Source organism: Chiloscyllium plagiosum, chromosome 17 (genome assembly GCF_004010195.1).
Source record: "Chiloscyllium plagiosum isolate BGI_BamShark_2017 chromosome 17, ASM401019v2, whole genome shotgun sequence".
Lineage (NCBI taxonomy): Eukaryota > Metazoa > Chordata > Chondrichthyes > Orectolobiformes > Hemiscylliidae > Chiloscyllium > Chiloscyllium plagiosum.
Window position 1 is genome coordinate 20,046,015 of NC_057726.1, and position 17,529 is coordinate 20,063,543.

Consider the following 17,529-nt stretch of genomic DNA (forward strand, 5'->3'; position numbering starts at 1 on the left):
GGGAGATAACAGAGAGTATGGGAAATTTACCATATATATAAGCATTTAAATGTGAGTGAGAAATTGAGTTTTCTATTATTATACGCATTGTACTGATTAAACCATTTTGTTTGTTTTATTTTTGCCTCTTAGTGATTACTACTCATCAGTTCTCAGGTTGACCTATCGACAAGCTGATAATTTTGGGATGTTACAACTGGGCATAAGCATTAGAAGAAAGTAAATGCCAGATAAACTCCTGTATAACTCTGATATGGTGTGCCAATACCTGAGCATAAAGAGTACAGCTTTACCTGTAGTAGCTGACTGATTTGATTTGAACATTAAGTAGAAAAAGAGACCATATCATATCAGTAATATTTTAAATGTTAGAAAGCTTCAGAGGCACCTACATTATTACTTTAAACTTGAATCTTCATAAAGCTGGAAGCTGTTTGAAACTCCTTTGGTCACTGTACGTTACAGATAGACCAAAGGGCAAACCTTTCATTGCCCAAAAATAAAAACAAAATATGTCCATTTGGCTCAATAATTATTTCAACCATACTGTAGATCCAGCTAAAATGCTATGTATATGTATTGGAGCAGGGATTCCAGTATAAAGGTCTAACAACTAGATAAGCATTTGGTGCTAGTTATTGTGAAAGTTACAAAGCAATAAATTAGCCATGTTAAAGTGGTTTAGAAACACATAGGTTCATTGAGAATAACAAAGAAACACAGTACTGTATACTTTTGAGACAACAGGAAAGGCTTGAGATCAGCAACTTTTGAACTAACTTTCAACAGATCTTTTTTCAATACTTCGGTTGGATTAGCTAAAACAAAAGCGCAGGTCATGAGCTGGAAAAGCAGCTGCCAATTTTTTGTCTCTCTCGCAAAGGATACAGAGAACTCCATTCGGCCCGTTCTGCCTATGCTGGCTCGTTGAAAGAACGAACAACTGGGCTCCCTATCCTCGCTCACGTCCCAACCCAGCAAGTTCTTTTTAAAAAGTCTCCCATTTAAATAAGCAACTACGAGTGTTGAGAAAATGCAGTGCTGTAACATTTGATGAATTATGCAGCACTAGCAATGCAAAACAAAAACCAACTAGTCTGTTTAAAGATATTGACTTGGTAAAGGCAGATTGGCGACAATGTAGCTTTGTTTTCTGAAATGGCTGGGAGATCAGTGGCCCGATGCATACCCAGGTCTGACACTGGGAGTAAGGGTAAAGCATCCCACAATAAGCACTCACCTTGCCGTGCAAGTCACTGTCCTGCAGCAGTTGGTATTTTCTCCTGGAGAAGGCGATGGAAAGTTTCTGGAACAATTTGGGAAATCGCGATTGTTTCATGCTTTCACCCCGCGCTGCCCTCCTCAGAGACACATATAAAACAGGTACTTGTTTCGAGAGTGGCGGTGGCTGTCGTCAGTGAGCTGTCTGACAGCACTACAGCGAACGAAGCGGAGAGTCGAGTTAAACATTAAAAAAAGAGTTGCTGTTAAATGCTTTCTCCTCCTCCCTCCTACAGGCAGGTAACTAACACGCCTGTCCCAGCACCCAAACCCAGCTCCTGCAAGCGACAAGGTGATAATTCTGCTTTAGGCTTATTGCCACGTATCTGTCATTATATTGAGCAACAGGCCGCACCTTTTTTTTCGCTTCGATTTTTTAAAAGAAGACATTGAGTCGTTAAAGGTGTTGCTGGTGCCCCAGGGTCACTGACAGGTAATACAACTCTACAAGTCCGAACTGGCACCACCAATCACCTTCTTCCCTCATTCCCTTCCTCACTGACCTACACTGGCCCTTATCAGTGAATAATTTGCTTTGCAAATTCCCATCCTTGTCCTCAGGCCCCTCTATGAGATTGTCGCTCCCAATCTTGCAGCACCTACAACTCTCCAAGAACTCTGCAACTTTCGCTGAAGCTATGCATCACTAATTTCCTTTCCCCCAGTGATAGTAAACTTTCTAACCCCAACATCTGGAATTACCCTCGCCAGAGATCTCCTCCTTTAAGAGATTCCTTCAAGCTTAACATTTCGACGAAGCTTTTCGTCACCTGTGGTCCCACTAGTCTGCTCCATCATCAATAACATGCCTGGTCTTTGGCCTCAAATGTTTGTTTTTGTTTCAATGTCAGTATTTGTCCGATTCGAGTACTTTGAAATTTTATTACATAAAAGGACACCAATTTAAGGTGACTGACAACAGGGTATGTGTTAGCTCAGTTGCCTGGGGGGTTAGCTTGTACTGCCAATTGACATCCAACAGTGTAGGTTCAGTTCCAGTACTAGCTGATCTTATGATGAAGGACTCTGCTTTTCAACATCCCCCCCCCCCCCACACACACACTAACCTGAGGCATAGTGGTCTTCAGGTTGTTCGGTCATCTCCTCTCCCTTAATAAATAGAAGGTTAATCTTGAAAGTCCATATGTTGTGATGGCATGTGGTGCATAGCAGATATGGGGCATCGATCTCAACATTTTCTGGGTTGAGGTTTATCCCATAAGTTGGATCATCGATCTGATTGTGGGTAGCATGGTGGCTCAGTGGTTAGCACTGCTGCCTCATAGTTCCAGAGACCTGGGTTCAATTCCCGCCACAGGCAACTGTCTGTGTGGAGTTTGCACATTCTCCCCGCATCTGCATGGATTGCCTCCGGGTGCTCCGGTTTCCTCCCACAGTCCAAAAAAATGTGTAGGTTAGGTGAATTGCCCGTAGTGTTAGGTGAAGGGGTAAATGTAAGGGAATGGGTCTGGGTGGGTTGCTCTTCGGAGGGTCGGTGTTAACTTGTTGGGTCGAAGGGCCTGTTTCCACACTGTAAGTAATCTAATCTAGTCATCTACGCTCAGCTGACACTTTGCCCTGTTGAAGATAAGTCCTACATAATGAACTGTGCCATCAGCTAATGTACATATTAGATTAGAGTGGTGCTGGAAAAGCACAGCAGGTCAGGGATCATCCGAGGAGCATGAAAATCAATGTTTCAGGCAAAAGCCCTTCATCAGGATTCCTGATGAAAGGCTTTTGCCCGAAACGTTGATTTTCCTGCTCCTTGGATGCTGCCTGACCTGCTGTGCTTTTCCAGCACCACTCTAATCTAAACTCTGGTTTCCTGCATCTGCAGTCCTCACTTTTGCCTAATGTACATATTAGTTGTGCACTTCATTAACATTGAAGTGATGGGCAAAATCATGAACAATAAATTGACATCCAGGAATACCTACTGTAATTCTATCCAGGTGCTGCTGGAACAGATCCTGACTGACACACAGTTTGAAAGTATTCTGGAAGCCATGCCTTCCAAATGGTGTTCTGAAACTAGTGATTTCTTGAGATTCCATTCTGAAATGAATCAACCAAGGTCCATGTCGGGCATTCAGGTTGAAAAGAATTTTGCTGCTGTGAATTTGGGATTCAGTTCTTTTAAGGTTGGAATGTTTATGAGGACATATTTTGGAGTTGGATTTAGACAACTAGGGTCCAAATATACCCTGATTGTGCCACCTTTCTTCAGCATGGATGTAACAGAAGTGCACCAGTCCCTACCTTCCCTATTGCCCAGCTCACTCTTAAACATCCCTTGTTTGTGAACACTGCACATTCTCAAAGGGTCAAATGAATGAATTACATTTTCTCAGAAGTGTAATAAGGCATCACTTTTGAAGTTTTCTCTGGCATTGAAACAAACTGGGTATACTCTTTGCAAGAAACAAAAACAGAAACTGTTGGAAAAACTCAGCAGGTCTGGCAGCATCTGTGGAAAGATTTATCATTTCGAGTCCTGTGAATGTCTTCAGTTCTGAAACGTTAATTTTATTTTTATGCCCCTTAGATCCCTTTTAAATCTTTCTCCTCTCACCTTAAACCTATGCCCTCTAGTTTTGGACTTCCCTACCCAGGGGAAAAGACCTTGACTATTCACCCTTTGCAGAACCCTTTTAAGTTTAGCAAAATCTTACCTATAGCAGGGAGACCAGAATTGAACACAGTATTCCAAAGTGGCCTAACCAATGTCCTGTACAGCTGCAAAATGACCTCCCAATTCCTATACTCAATGCACTGACCAATAAAGGCAAGTGTACCAAATGCCTACTTCACTATCCTGTCTACCTGTGACTCCACTTTCAAGGAACTATGAACCTGCACTCCAAGGTCTCTTTGTTCGGCAACACTCCCCAGGACCTTATCACTAAGTGCGTAAGTCCTGCCTGATTTGCCCTACTAAAATGTAACACTTCACACTTATCTAGATTAAAATCCATGTGCCACTCCTTGCCCATTGGCCCATCTGATCAAGGTATCGCTGTACTCTAAGGTAAACTTCACTGTCCACTACACCACCAATTTTGATGTCGTTTGCAAACTTACTAACCATACCTCCTGAATTCACATCCAAATAATTTTGATTTATTACTTTAAAAATGTCATTCTCTGTGCTGTGTTTGGCTGCAGCTCAAGTCTTTTTTGTTTTACACGCTTTCATCCTTTTGTATGGAAATGGCAACTAACGTTGCTCAACAGCTCTGTTACTTCCATAACCCAATTCCAAAAGACCTGAGTGCTACCCACATTCATCTAGCTAGCTGATAAAGGAAGTGGCATGGTGGCTAAGTAGTTAGCATTGCTGCTTCACAGCACCAGAGACTCAGGTTCGATTTCATCTTTGAAGAGAAAGTGAGGACTGCGGATGCTGGAGATCACAGCTGAAAATGTGTTGCTGGAAAAGCGCAGCATGTCAGGCAGCATCCAAGGAGCAGGAGAAGTCCTGAAGAAGGGCTCACGCCCGAAACGTCGATTCTCCTGCTCCTTGGATGCTGCCTGACCTGCTGCGCTTTTCCAGCAACACATTTTCAGCTCAATTTCATCTTTGGGTGATTGTCTGTGTAACGTTTCTCTCTGTCTGTGTGAACTGCCTCCAGGTGCTCTGGCTTCCTTTCACAGTCTAAAGATGTGCAGATTAGATGGCTTGGCCATGGTAAATTGCCCTGTAGCCTCTGCGGATGTGTAGGCTAAGTGGGAAATACAGGGTTACAGGGTAGGGAGATGGGTCTGGGTGGGATGCTCTTTGGAGAGTTGGTGTGAACTAGATGGGCTGATTGTAGGGATTCTCTGAAGTACTCACTGTTTAGCCAATGGGGTCCCAGTGTGAATGTAACTTCTGCCACTGCTACAGATCAGGCTTGTACCTGTAGCGTTCAGGTTCACAAAACTGGAATGGCAGGACTTACAAATGGAGAGATCGGATTGGTCAGGACTAAATTCACTGGAATTTAGATCAATGAGCAGACCTCATAGAAACCCATACATTGTTAACAGAACTGAGCAGGGTAAACACAGTCAGGATCTTCTGGAGAATTCAAGACCAGAAATAGGTAGGCCACTTAAGACTGGGACGAGGATAAATTTCTTCACCCAATGTGTGGTGGGCCTGGAATTTTCTGCAGCAGAAGGGCATTGAGACTAAAGCGTTGAACATTTTAATATAGAAGATACATATAGTCTTAAGGTATAGGACAGAAGCAGGAACATGATACTGAGTTGGATAGTCAACCATTGTTATAGATGAAGTGGGGGCAGGTGTGAAGGGCCAAATGGCTTATACCTTTTTTTTAATGTTTAGTGTTTTAAAAAAAATCACGGCACACTACAACATCATATTCATGTGCTATTTTCCTTAATCCCAAATTATCACTTTCATAATGGATTGGTAAGCAGTGTAGGTTCATTTTACTTGAAAATCTCAAACAAGTCAAAGACGAACTGCTAACTTGTCATTACAAAGCAACTACCAACACATCTTAGTCTAGTATGCTGTTGGTCGGAGCACTTATGCTTTCTGTCATGTGGTGTCAGCTTTAAAAAGCTGTAATACAACAAATATCAGGAGCTACAGTGGAATTGAACATTGTGTCTAGGGCCTTAGTCTTGGCCTTTGGATTACTAGTGGCCAGCAGATAACATTTCATAAAATTAAACCACTGATTCATGATTGTTAAATAAAGAAATTAATCGGTGTTCTGTTAAACTGTTAAATGAGATTAGAATAAGTGCTGGAGACAAGAGAAAGTGACTGTCCTCAATATTTCAATAGAATGATTAACTGCTCAAATGTTACAGTTTGAAAGTATAATTATAAGAAAACCTATATTACAGAACTCTAATTAAGACTGGAAAATAAAAAAAACGTGATGCCACTGTCTCCTTCATTTTCAGAGTCACATCGAAACTGCAAAAGGTTGTAGATAGACTCTCACTCAAATACAAAATGTTGGAATTCAGAGAAAAAAACAAGATAAAGAAGTTTTTAAAAGACTGAGCAGGTCAGGCAGCTTCTGTGGTGAGATTATATGTTTTAGGTTGAGATGACCTTTCATCAAATCTGTTCTGCTGAAAAGGCATTGATCTTAAATGTTTGGCCAGAGTATCTGTGGATTAGAAAAGCAAAGACTTTTTTCCCACTAATATTTCCTCTCTTAATTGTTGCTGAATGCATGCTACTAAATGCATAAATGGACAGCAAGGGTTGGCTCAAAGTGTGATGTCCTTTTGATCAAATAGCTTGTGAGCATTCACACATCACCTAATCATTGGGCGGCACAGTGCCATAGTGGTCTGCCCTGCTGCCTCACAGCACCAGGAACCCAGGATCGATTCCACCCTCAGGTGACTGTGTGGAGTTTGCACATTCTCCTTGTGTCTGCGTGGGTTTCTATCAGGTGCTCTGGTTTCCTCCTACAGTCTGAAGATGTGCAGGTTAGGGTGGATTGGCTATGCTAAATTGCTCATAGTGTCCAGGGAGCTGTAGGCTAGGTAGACTCGCCAAGGGAAATGCACGGTTATAAGGATAGAGTAGGGGTGGGCCTGGGTGCATCGGTGTGGTCACTATAGGCTATATGTCTGCACTGTAGAATTCTATAATTGACTGAGATGCTGGAGATTGAATGGCACATATGAATGTATACTCCCAGCAAGTTGTGAGTGATGGGGATTGGAAGATTGGCAGGCAGGTCTGAATTGGGAGGATGAGCAGACAGGTGATAAAATGGAGAAATAGTGATAGAGTTCTTTTAAATGTTATTGCGAGGTGCTTCCACTCTATTCCTTTTCAAATTACTTGAATTCCCTCTACTTACAGTTATTTTAAACAACCTGTTTGGATTTATTGTGACACATGGAACTTTCCAGCCTCAGAGGCAGAGCATTACCAGTGCATCACAAACCCATTGGCCTCTGTTTATTAACTCTGTTTATTATTCCAAAATTCTGTGGAAGAGACCAATTAATCAGACAATAATTTTTTAATGTAAAAATCTGATTTGCTACATTGTTATACAAGAAGGAACTAAATTAAGACCAACCATCTTGCATTGTTTCAGACAGATTTTAATGCAGAATTTTGCCTCAGTTGCCACTGGTACAAAGTGAAACAATAAAAAGTATTTGTACATTACACAAAATCTTTAGAACTATAACACTTGGCATTTAGCACCATGTAAAAGAATCTGAGATATTTATAATCTCACAGAAGTACAAAATTGATCAAAGTAAATGGAGATAGTTTGTTATTTGTAAAATGAATGAATAACTCTAAGTCATTAATTGCACAATTGAGGTTCTCAGTCATGAGTGACTAAGTACAATGGGGAAAAGAATTACATTTCAATTTATAATGTTTTATGTGTTACTTGATTTTAAAAGTCTTTAGTGTAAAATAAAAAATATATTGAAGAAGGAAGCTAACAACCACTATGATTATGTATAAAAATCAAAATGGTTGATTTATGCAGAAATAATATCAGCTAAATTATGATAGTGATTATGCTAGTTCAAACAAAATACTGTGGATGCTGGAAATCTGAAATTTAAAAAAAAAATTAGTTCCAACAAATCATATTGGATTCAAAACGTCAACTTTGTTTTTCTCTCTCCACTGATGCTGCCAGATCTCAATTTCTCCAGCACTTTTGGTTTTTATTTAATATGCTAGTTCATGTAGTTGCATTTGACAGTTTTCTGACTCAAATGTTTTAGTGCAGCAAGATCAAATGAAGGGAAAGATGTTTCAGCTTTAAGGTAGGTACTTGTGTTTGAAACCAAGAGGGAGGGCAGCCTTGTGTTTGTTTTTAAAAGTATTGGGGGATAGATTTCTTGTGTTTCATGGAAAGCATCAACTATTGTGACCTTTGAGGACACAAGGGAAGGGGAGAGGTTCCTGCATTTTGAATGCCCCAGTACTGAAGAGGGGAAGCCATTAGACCTGGGGACTTAGATTGTGGTGCTTGAGGATTAAGAACAATCGGGGACTGGTTTTCTGCATTCAGTTAGCCTTAGGCGCTAATATCGAGACTGTGGGAGCATCATGGGAGGGGGAAACAGCTAGAGTCAAGAACTGCCATTGCTTTCTGCTCCTGTTCTTGTCCATTGATCTTGTATTACTCATTGGTGTCAGCAATTTACCAGATCAATGAGTGCACACAGACCAACAAGAAGATAACAGGGTGAAGAGCAGCATTCAGAAGGGAAGGAAGATTAATGAAACCAATAGGGGAAGAAAATGTGAGTTGTACTATATGGTCATGAGAAAAACTTAAAAAGGATAATTTTTATTCTGACTATATACTTGGTTCCCACCTCCCTGCATCCTTACTCTAAGTTTGGTTATTACAATGGGCTTAGAAAAATAAAAATAAGTTAAAAAGTAAGGCTTAAGGCTGAAATTTTAAGGTATTGCTGAAGCTGGGCAATTGACTTCACCACCTGAAATATAAAAAAAAAATGCTGGAGATCACAGTGGGTCACGCAGCATCCATGGAGAGAAATCAAACTAACATTTCAAGTCTTGGTGACTTCTTCAGTGTAGACTTCACTTCAGCTGTGACGAAGAGTCATCTAGACTCAAAACGTTAGCTTACTCTCTGTCCATGGATGTTGCCTGGCCCACTGTGATTTCCAGCATTTGTTGTTTTCAGTTCCGATTCCAGCATCCACAGTAATTTGCTCCTAAACCTGCTTTGGGACCCAGGAAGAGTAACTACAATTACTTTTAATCTGATCAAGATCGTTGTGAAGCAGAAAGGGAGGAGTGTGAAGATGGGAGAAAGGATATGGACAAACGTGAAAACATCACGAGAAAGCTGAGAATTGATTGGCTGGTGAGTAGTATAGCCTCGTACTCTTTAGTCTTAGCAAGTTAGTCTAAAGAACTGACAATTTTTTTGAAAAATTGCTTAATAAGAGTTAAGTAAGGCATTCAATAAACCTCCACGTATAAGTGAAAATTGTCGACAAAGTGGAAAAGAAGAAAGTACAAATAAAAGTTGGAAAACTGAAAGAACAGCAAGTGCTGGAAATCTGAAACAAAAACAGAAACTGCTGGAAAGTCTCAGCAGGTCTGGCAACATCTGTGAAGAGAAATCAGAGTTAACGTTTTGGGTCCAGTGACACTTCTTCAGAAGAAATTTAAAATAGTTTGGGAAAAGCAGAAAAGGAGGCATAAAGAAAAGTTCTCTCACGGAGTGAGTGTTTGGGATCTGGAATGCGGTGCCTGAAAATGTGGTGAATGCAGGGCCAATGAGTCTTTCACGAAGGAGTCTTATAAAAGGAAAATTCAGGCCAGCTGTGAAGCAATGGCAAGGGAATTGTACGAGATGAATGGCTCATTTCTTAGTGATCAGATAGATTTAGAGAGGTGGCATCTTTTACTTTAAAGAAACATGGATTTTGATATTTGGACTATTGATATTAGAGGTTTGTAGGAGACATACATAGGTTGCAAAGGCACAGAACCAGGTGGGGTGCTAGGGAGAACTTTGTGCAAATGTCAGTCTCTGGAATAAACTTCCTGCTTGTGCAGTAACTGCACATTCAGATCCAAGTATTCAAAAGAAAGATGGACTAGTTCCAGTGTGTGGTTAACACCTGTAGATTCAGAAGTAAATGGACAATCTGAGGATAATGTCAGCAATTATTAAACTCCAGGAGCTTGCTTGTTTGGTTGTCTTTGGAAATGAGAGGGGAATTTCTTAATGTTTCTTTCATTAATTGATTGACTTAAAGCTTTCTGTTTTTATTTTAACTTTCCCAGGACATTGTGTCATTGGGATGAGAGAGAGAGAGGTATCTGCAAGTCACACTATACTTGTGCACGACTCTTTGGATATCATGGAGAAAATGAACCCGGGAGGTAGAGCCTGCAGGACAAAGCTGGGAAGGTGTCACATGGACTTAAAACAGCTCAGATTATCGAAGTAGACAGAGCACTCAAATAACAGCAAATTACTGCAGATGCTGGAAATCTCGAAAGAAAACATCAAATGCTAAGGAAATGAAACAGGTCTGACAGCATCTGTGGAGATAGAAACAGAGCTAATGTTTTGAGTAATCATAATAGACACAAAACATTGACTCTTTTTCCACGGATGCTGTCAGACCTGTTAAATAAAAGTAGAAAATGCAAGAGAAACTTAAGTGAAAAGTTAAAAATAAATGTTAAAATAAATGTGACGCATAGGAAAAGTTTGCATTAGATGCAAGCATTTAATGTCAGCTTTACCAAGGCTTGTTCTGTGATTTCTGTTTGTACTTTTCAACTGAATGTAAGTGCAAACAATCATGCTTTTCCAACGTAAACTGATCTGTAAGCAGGGTGCGACTTTTACACTGTGCGTGCTTGATATTGCATCAGAGGTCCAATTGTTGCAGTTTGGCCTTTAGAAGGTCAGTATAAATGAGCCAGCAAATAAACATTAAACAAATAGGACTTGTCACAGGTATACCCATCTTTTACTGAGAAAACAAAGAAAGTAATATTTTATTCCATTTGTTAAAATTGTTGAAAAAAAACTAGATTGAAGGCGACATTAACTAAGGAAAATATGTACTAAAGTCTATTTAATTAACTCAGCTGAAAAAGTGATCCATTTGCTCACTTGCATCTAATTTGATAAACATAAGAGAACATTCTGATACTTGTTAAATAATGTTAAGTATTACATTTGTGTTTATAGTCTGTACATTGTGTTACTTTACTTCAAAGTAATCCATTATCAGGTGGTCGGAAATATTTGAGAGTTGTGAAAGTGCACTCTGAACAGAAACCTTTTTCTTTCCTGCACATATTCAGTTATGTGAATTAGTAACAGTTCCTTGACATTTGACAGGAAATAAGCAAAAAAAAAGACAAGCACTGTAACCAAGGAGGAGCAGACTGATTTAACGTTGAATGGGACCAGAAAGGTGATGGCATTTTGGCCATGCACTTTTATTCCTGGTGAAGGGCTTTTGCCCGAAACGTCGATGCTGCCTGAACTGCTGTGGTCTTCCAGCACCACTAATCCAAAATCTGGTTTCCAGCATCTGCAGTCATTGTTTTTACCTTGTAATACAGAACTCCAGGCTAATGTTCAGGAGTCACAAGTTCAAATCCCACCACGGTAGGTGGTTAAAATTTTAATTTTAGGAAAAATCTGGCCTAGTAGCAATCGTGTGACCATTGTCAATCTTTACCCCGACACAAAAAAAAACACCTGCTTCACCAATGTCCTTTAAGGAAAGCAATCTACCATTACCATTAGTCTTTTTTCAGGCGAGTCCAGACCCACAGAAATGGCATTGACCTTTAATTAACCTCTGGATAATTAGGGATGGGCAATAAATGTTCTAGCAATTGGCACCCACATCACATACAAATAAAAGAAAAAGATAAAGATCAAATTGGTTCAGTTGTCAGCTTCCTCAGTTACAATGTGAGAGCAGATTTATTTTTGCTGCTGAATAACATGCTAATGTTTCCAGTGAAGAATTCAGTTTTCCATATTATATCAAATTTAATGTTTTTTATACATCTCTAATTCTCTGTATAAATGCGATGACATTTCAAACAAATTAATGCAATAAGTCTTCTCAAATTCAGCTGTTTTTCAGTCAAAAATAGATCTGTGTTCATGTGAGGTGTAATGTCATTGAGGTCTAGCACAGTTTTACTTTTGTTAACAGATATTAAAGTATACAACAGCCATATCTGCTTAATTTTAAATACTCTGTATGAAAAATTTCATACGTTTCAACTCTCTTAAAAAAACTAATGTCTATTCCCTTGAAAAATTATGGAAAATCTTAATGATGTAAGTTGTCATAAAAAATCATGAAAAGGCAAGTAACTAATTAGTATTGTATAGCTTAATGTAAGAGAAATGTTGGAAATATACATGAGGTAAATTAATATTTGAAAGAGAAAGGTAGATGAAACTACATCCACAATTGATCTTATTTTTCAAGTTGTTTCCATTGGTAGGAGAGACTAGGACCCGAGCCTTACAGTAAAGGGAAGACCTTTTAGGAAGGAGATAAGGAGAAATGTCAGCCAGAGAGTGGCGAATCTATGGAATTCATTGCCGCAGAAAGCTGTGGAGGCCAGATCATTGAGTATATTTAAGACTGAGATACATAGGATCTTGAGTATCAAGGGAATCAAGGATTATGGGGAGAAAGCAGGAAAATGGGTTTAAGAAACTTATCAGCTGTGTTTGAATGGCGGAGCAGACATGATGGGCTGAATGGTCTAATTTCTGCCTTGATGTCTTATGGTCCAATATTTTCCAATGCTGCACTTAAGAGCTATGGTCAAGGAGGGGGAAGAGATATGCTGGATCAGTAGTTCACCATGGAGGTCACTGGAGGTCATGTTGTCCCACAAAATATTCAGTGAAATGACTTCACTCAAATTGTCAAAGTCAGTGAATGCATCTTCAAATGCAATATCCCACCAGTGACGCCACCAACTTTAATTGTCACCAATGCACCACACGTGCACCACTCACCACTGCTGAAAGTGCATTATCAATCAGGACTTGTACCTAACATTGCTTCATCCTGTCCTCACATACTGAGTAATATTGCAAGCCATGCCCTCACATTTCAGCTGGCACACACTACCAGCTATTCAACCATGACAACAACATCACTTGTACATTGGACTAAGTCAACATACTTTCAAGGTCAAGTGGTGCAGAGATGGAGGTAGCAGGTGCTAATGGGAGAAAGTACGGTGTGACTTCATGTCCTAACCTAGTGGATGAGACAGTGCCGGATATCATTGGAGCAGCCAATGCTTACACATTCGCCAAAAACAATAGAGGATGAGAATATATTTCTACCTCACCCACATCCTCAAAAGGTGTGACCCCCTTATCTATGAGATGCCCCCATAATTCTTCTCAACTCCAGTGAATACAATCTGAGCCAACTTAATCTCTCCTCATGTTAGTCCTGCCATCCTAGGAACCAATCCAGTAAACCTTCATTGCACTCCCTCTACAACAGGAACTTTCCTCCTCAAATAAAGAGACTAAAACTGTGCACAGTATTCCAGACGTGGCCTCACCAATGCCCTGAATGGCTGCAGCAAGACATCCTTGTTCATTTACATGTGACTCCAGACCCACAGCAATGCTGTTGACTCTTAACTGCCTTCTGAAATGGTCAGGCAAAACACTGAGTTCCAGGGAAATTAGGGATGGATAATAAGGGCTGGACTCGCCAGTGAATGCCCACAGCCTATCAACAAATAGAAAACAAGAATCAGCAATGTATTTTGAGTAATAGCAGACGAACAACAGTGAAAATGTTGAAAATACCTCCTGCTCGGCTTTCAAATTGCCAGTCCGCAAATGATCATGGTCATCTGCTGACAATGCAGCCCTTGTCCTGGCCTGACCGCAACATCTAGCTGGTTTTAGTGAAGAAAGCCTGATTCAGGTGCACATTCCTCTATTGTTCTGGTAAAAGGATTACTCCCTCAATACACTGGGCCCCAGCTGCGAACTCTTCTCCCACCTCTTCTGGCAAGCTTCCCTGCCAAATTTCCAAATCATGTTCAATGCCAAGGATAACGCCTATGATTGTACTAATGCCTAAGGATAACTGATTTTACAGATATCTTAATATCAGGAACAGTTCTTCCAACATGTGTTATACCCACTTCTGGTAGATATTAGCAACTTTAAATAACTCTCGAAAGCACCAAGCAATTGCACAATCAGAGCAACAGTGAGTAGAAATTAATCAGCAGCGAACCTGAAAATGGTCAATACCCTCTAGAATCAGAACTCATGTGTCTTTCATGCTGCTGAATGTGAGATTGGGCAGACATGATCTATCTGAACTTTGCAGCAAAAGTAGCTTCTTTGTGAAATGTACTTTTGAGTATATTTGAGAATAATATATTTCACAAGTAGAAGAAGAACATTACATAGCCAATCTCTTCTAACTTCATCACATCTACTGTTCAAACATATCTCCTCGCTCGATTTGCATTATATAGAGCAATGCTGATCATAATTTGACATCCACAGCACTAAACATTTTATTAGCTTATGAACTGTCAGCTTTAATTTCATTGTCTCTGATTTTGTGATCCGTGGATAAATGACAGAACTTGCTACTAACCTTGGAAACTGCCCACAAATATCTGGCAATCTCTGGGCATAGATTTCCTCTTCCTAACATTGATTTAATTCTAACACTAATTATGGGGAGATCTGGTCTCCAACAACAGTAATATCGTTAAACAAGCTAAATAGTCATATTGAAGCATTCTCAGAGAGCAAACCAGGAATTTTAAAAAAATTATCTTTCACTTTATGAATCATTTTACGGGCTGTGAAAGAAAGGTTGAGACACACATATGGGATTATACTGAACCTGAATTATTACAGTCAAGTCCTGTTTTTGCACATCCAACCTTCACAAATTCACTCATCCATTCAAAACTTATTGTACACATTCCACCAACTGAGAGTGTAATTTTTGCTTCGGCATAGTGTCCAAGGAATATATTAAGAGAAAACTTGCTTCCTGGAACAAAAGGTGAGCACTGCACATTTTCATTTTTTACAAAAATCACAATTTAGAATGTTTCCCTTTTTCAAGAACATTTGTAAATGGCAGGTTTTTAAAAAAATATATGCAGCGTACCAGATTTTTAAAATCCAAAGATGTGCAGGCCAGGTGAATTGGCCATGCTAAATTGCCAATAGTGTTACGTGCATTAGTCAGGGGTAAATATAGGGAGGGAGAATGGGTGTGGGTGGGTTGCTGTTTGGAGGGTCAGTGCGGACTTGTTGGGCCGAAGGGCCAGTTTCCATACTGTAGGGTATCTAAAAAAAAAGACTTTTATCATAATAGACATAATTTGTAATCCACAAGTATAAAATTAGTTTTCCAGAGACAGTGAAGTTGTTGGCCATAATGCTGCCTTGGTCTATTGTTAAAAACCCAGCCACACGTCATTCAACAAAGTGCAACATTTTCCAAACTTTTTATAGTGAGACTGTTCATGAGAAAAGTGGAATTTTGCTTCAAATCAGTAAGTTTTAATTGGATTTACTTCAAGGACTGCAAGATGTAACAAAACACTGACAGTAACTTCCAGATTTCCGGGTTTAATTACATATACAGAAGTTGTTGTTAGTTTTGTTCAATTTTGAGCACAAACACTGGCAGTTTTGCCATTATTAAAATTGTAAAATCTTGGACATCATCTTCACAACTTATGATACAAATAATTACTTTCAATGTGGTTAAATTCTTTGGCCCAGAATTTGCTGCTGTGGAAAGTTTGGTGAATGCCGAGATTTGGATTATTTACCTCCTCCCTCAGCTCCAGTTGTTTCATGTTGCCAATTATTGATGACACAAGTTAAACAGCACTCGAGCAGGATTGCGGAGCAGTTGGAACCTTGATGTATAATGAAGCCAATTTTCTACCTCCCCAACCAATGAAATTTGGTTATCAAAGCTGTGAAGTGGCAGTTTGACCATCTGCTATAACAATAAAGTTATAAAAATCATTGAATTACAGCGAAGAATATATGTACAAGTGCCAAGTTTAATTTTGTCCAGGGACCATGTGAGTTGAAACAGACATCCTTTTGCACATGGTTGGGATTGTTTGCTATTTTAAATTTATAAGTGGACTGAAACCAGCTGTTGCTATGTATGGAAATCATATATTTTATTCTGTTACATTTGGAAATAGCATGGTTAATTTTCTTTCTTGGAAATTAGTGGGCCCAGATTTGTTTTTTTCACTCAACTTGTTCAGAGATATTATTATGCACATTTCTGACAACAGGTGAGACTTGAACCTGGGTCTCCTGGCTCAAGGCCCTACAACTGTACCACAAGAACCCCAGATACTTTGAACTGGTTGGAGGGCTGGGGTAGCTGAGTGCTAACTCTAAACCATAGCAGGCTGACTTGAATTTAACATATACTTTGCTCCCAGCAAGAATCCACAACACGTGTTTTAATCAGCGAAACAGATCAGTTCAATTTACATTCTGAATGTGTGCTTTTTGCGGTATGTACAGAACAATATAATTGCAAACTGGCTATAAAGTGGAAGACCACTGGATACATGAATTACTCCATTCAAGAGGTCCTCACGCAGTCACAACTTCCTGCCATTGGTTTAATTCATCTTCATAGCACAAATGCTGTCATTTTTGACGCTTGTAGAGAGATGTACAGTTAACCATCCAGCAATTTGCGGCAATTCATAACTCATGGTCTATCCCTTCCTTGCCATAAATTGATAGAGATTTTACTTACTAATGACATTACGTGAATGAAGCTCTCAATTATTTTGTCAGCAAATTCTGGGCTTTTATTTGATAAGCAATTAATGATGAGGTCTACGTGACTCATTGTGAGTAACGATCCAAGTTACTGATATTTTTACAACAATTGAGAGTGTTGCAGAGTTACAAGCAGTGTACTGTTGATCACATTATGTTCTTAAATCAGACCTTGTTGTACCTTCACATTGGCAACTTTACCCCAGATGTTTATAGTGGTGCTTTTTGTAGCCAACAGCATTATTAGAACTAGTTCCTGCAAAATGAAAATGCACTTGTAACAATTTTAATGATTTTACAAGCATAAATTTGTTTAAAGTATGTTATTCACTACCATGAAATTGATTTTCTTTGAGGCCTGGAGGTTAAGAGAAGATACTGCAGAACATGAATAACGATACTGCTCATCTCAGGATATAGTTATGTAAAAGATTCATGGATGTTCAATCATTATATTGGGAAAGAGAATAAAATAGTTCGTTTGGGAAGAAAAAAGATTTTTAGTAAGGAGACTTGAATATTACTAAGAGAGTTTAGTGAAAGGATATATAGTTAATTTAATTGAATCTTATCTGTACTTTAAAACATGACAAATACAAAGGATTAAAGTGATTAAATTTGAGTGCAGAGACATTTGGTTCATTTTGCCTAATCAGTGCAAGCTCCAGAACAGAACAATTTAATCCCATTTTGCTGTTTTATATTCCTATTCCCTTAACATTTTTCTTTCATGCTAATTTTGTTTTCAACTTCATGACTGATTTCATATTAATCATCACTTCTGGTAAGGCATTCTATATTCTAATAGATCATTGCATAAAATAAAATCTTGAAAACTCATAATTTATGCTAATAATGTTAATCATAAATTAATGTTCCCTTGTTGGAAATGGCA

The 17,529-nt window shown here is 39.2% G+C and overlaps 2 protein-coding genes across 2 annotated transcripts in view; both read right to left on the reverse strand.

The window, feature by feature from the left end:
* LOC122558260 (calcium-transporting ATPase type 2C member 2-like) overlaps nucleotides 1-1,398 on the reverse strand; it is an 87,238-nt gene extending 85,840 nt beyond the window's left edge. The window contains exon 1 of the mRNA XM_043706642.1: nucleotides 1,241-1,398. Within this exon, the coding sequence (XP_043562577.1) occupies nucleotides 1,241-1,339 (99 nt within the window). The 5' untranslated portion in view covers nucleotides 1,340-1,398. The remainder of the gene's footprint in view (nucleotides 1-1,240) is intronic.
* A 13,697-nt stretch (nucleotides 1,399-15,095) lies between these two features.
* The window catches only part of wfdc1 (WAP four-disulfide core domain 1), a 43,345-nt gene continuing 40,911 nt past the window's right edge, over nucleotides 15,096-17,529 (reverse strand). The window contains exon 6 of the mRNA XM_043706647.1: nucleotides 15,096-16,890. Coding sequence (XP_043562582.1) covers nucleotides 16,832-16,890 — 59 coding nt within the window. The 3' untranslated portion in view covers nucleotides 15,096-16,831. The remainder of the gene's footprint in view (nucleotides 16,891-17,529) is intronic.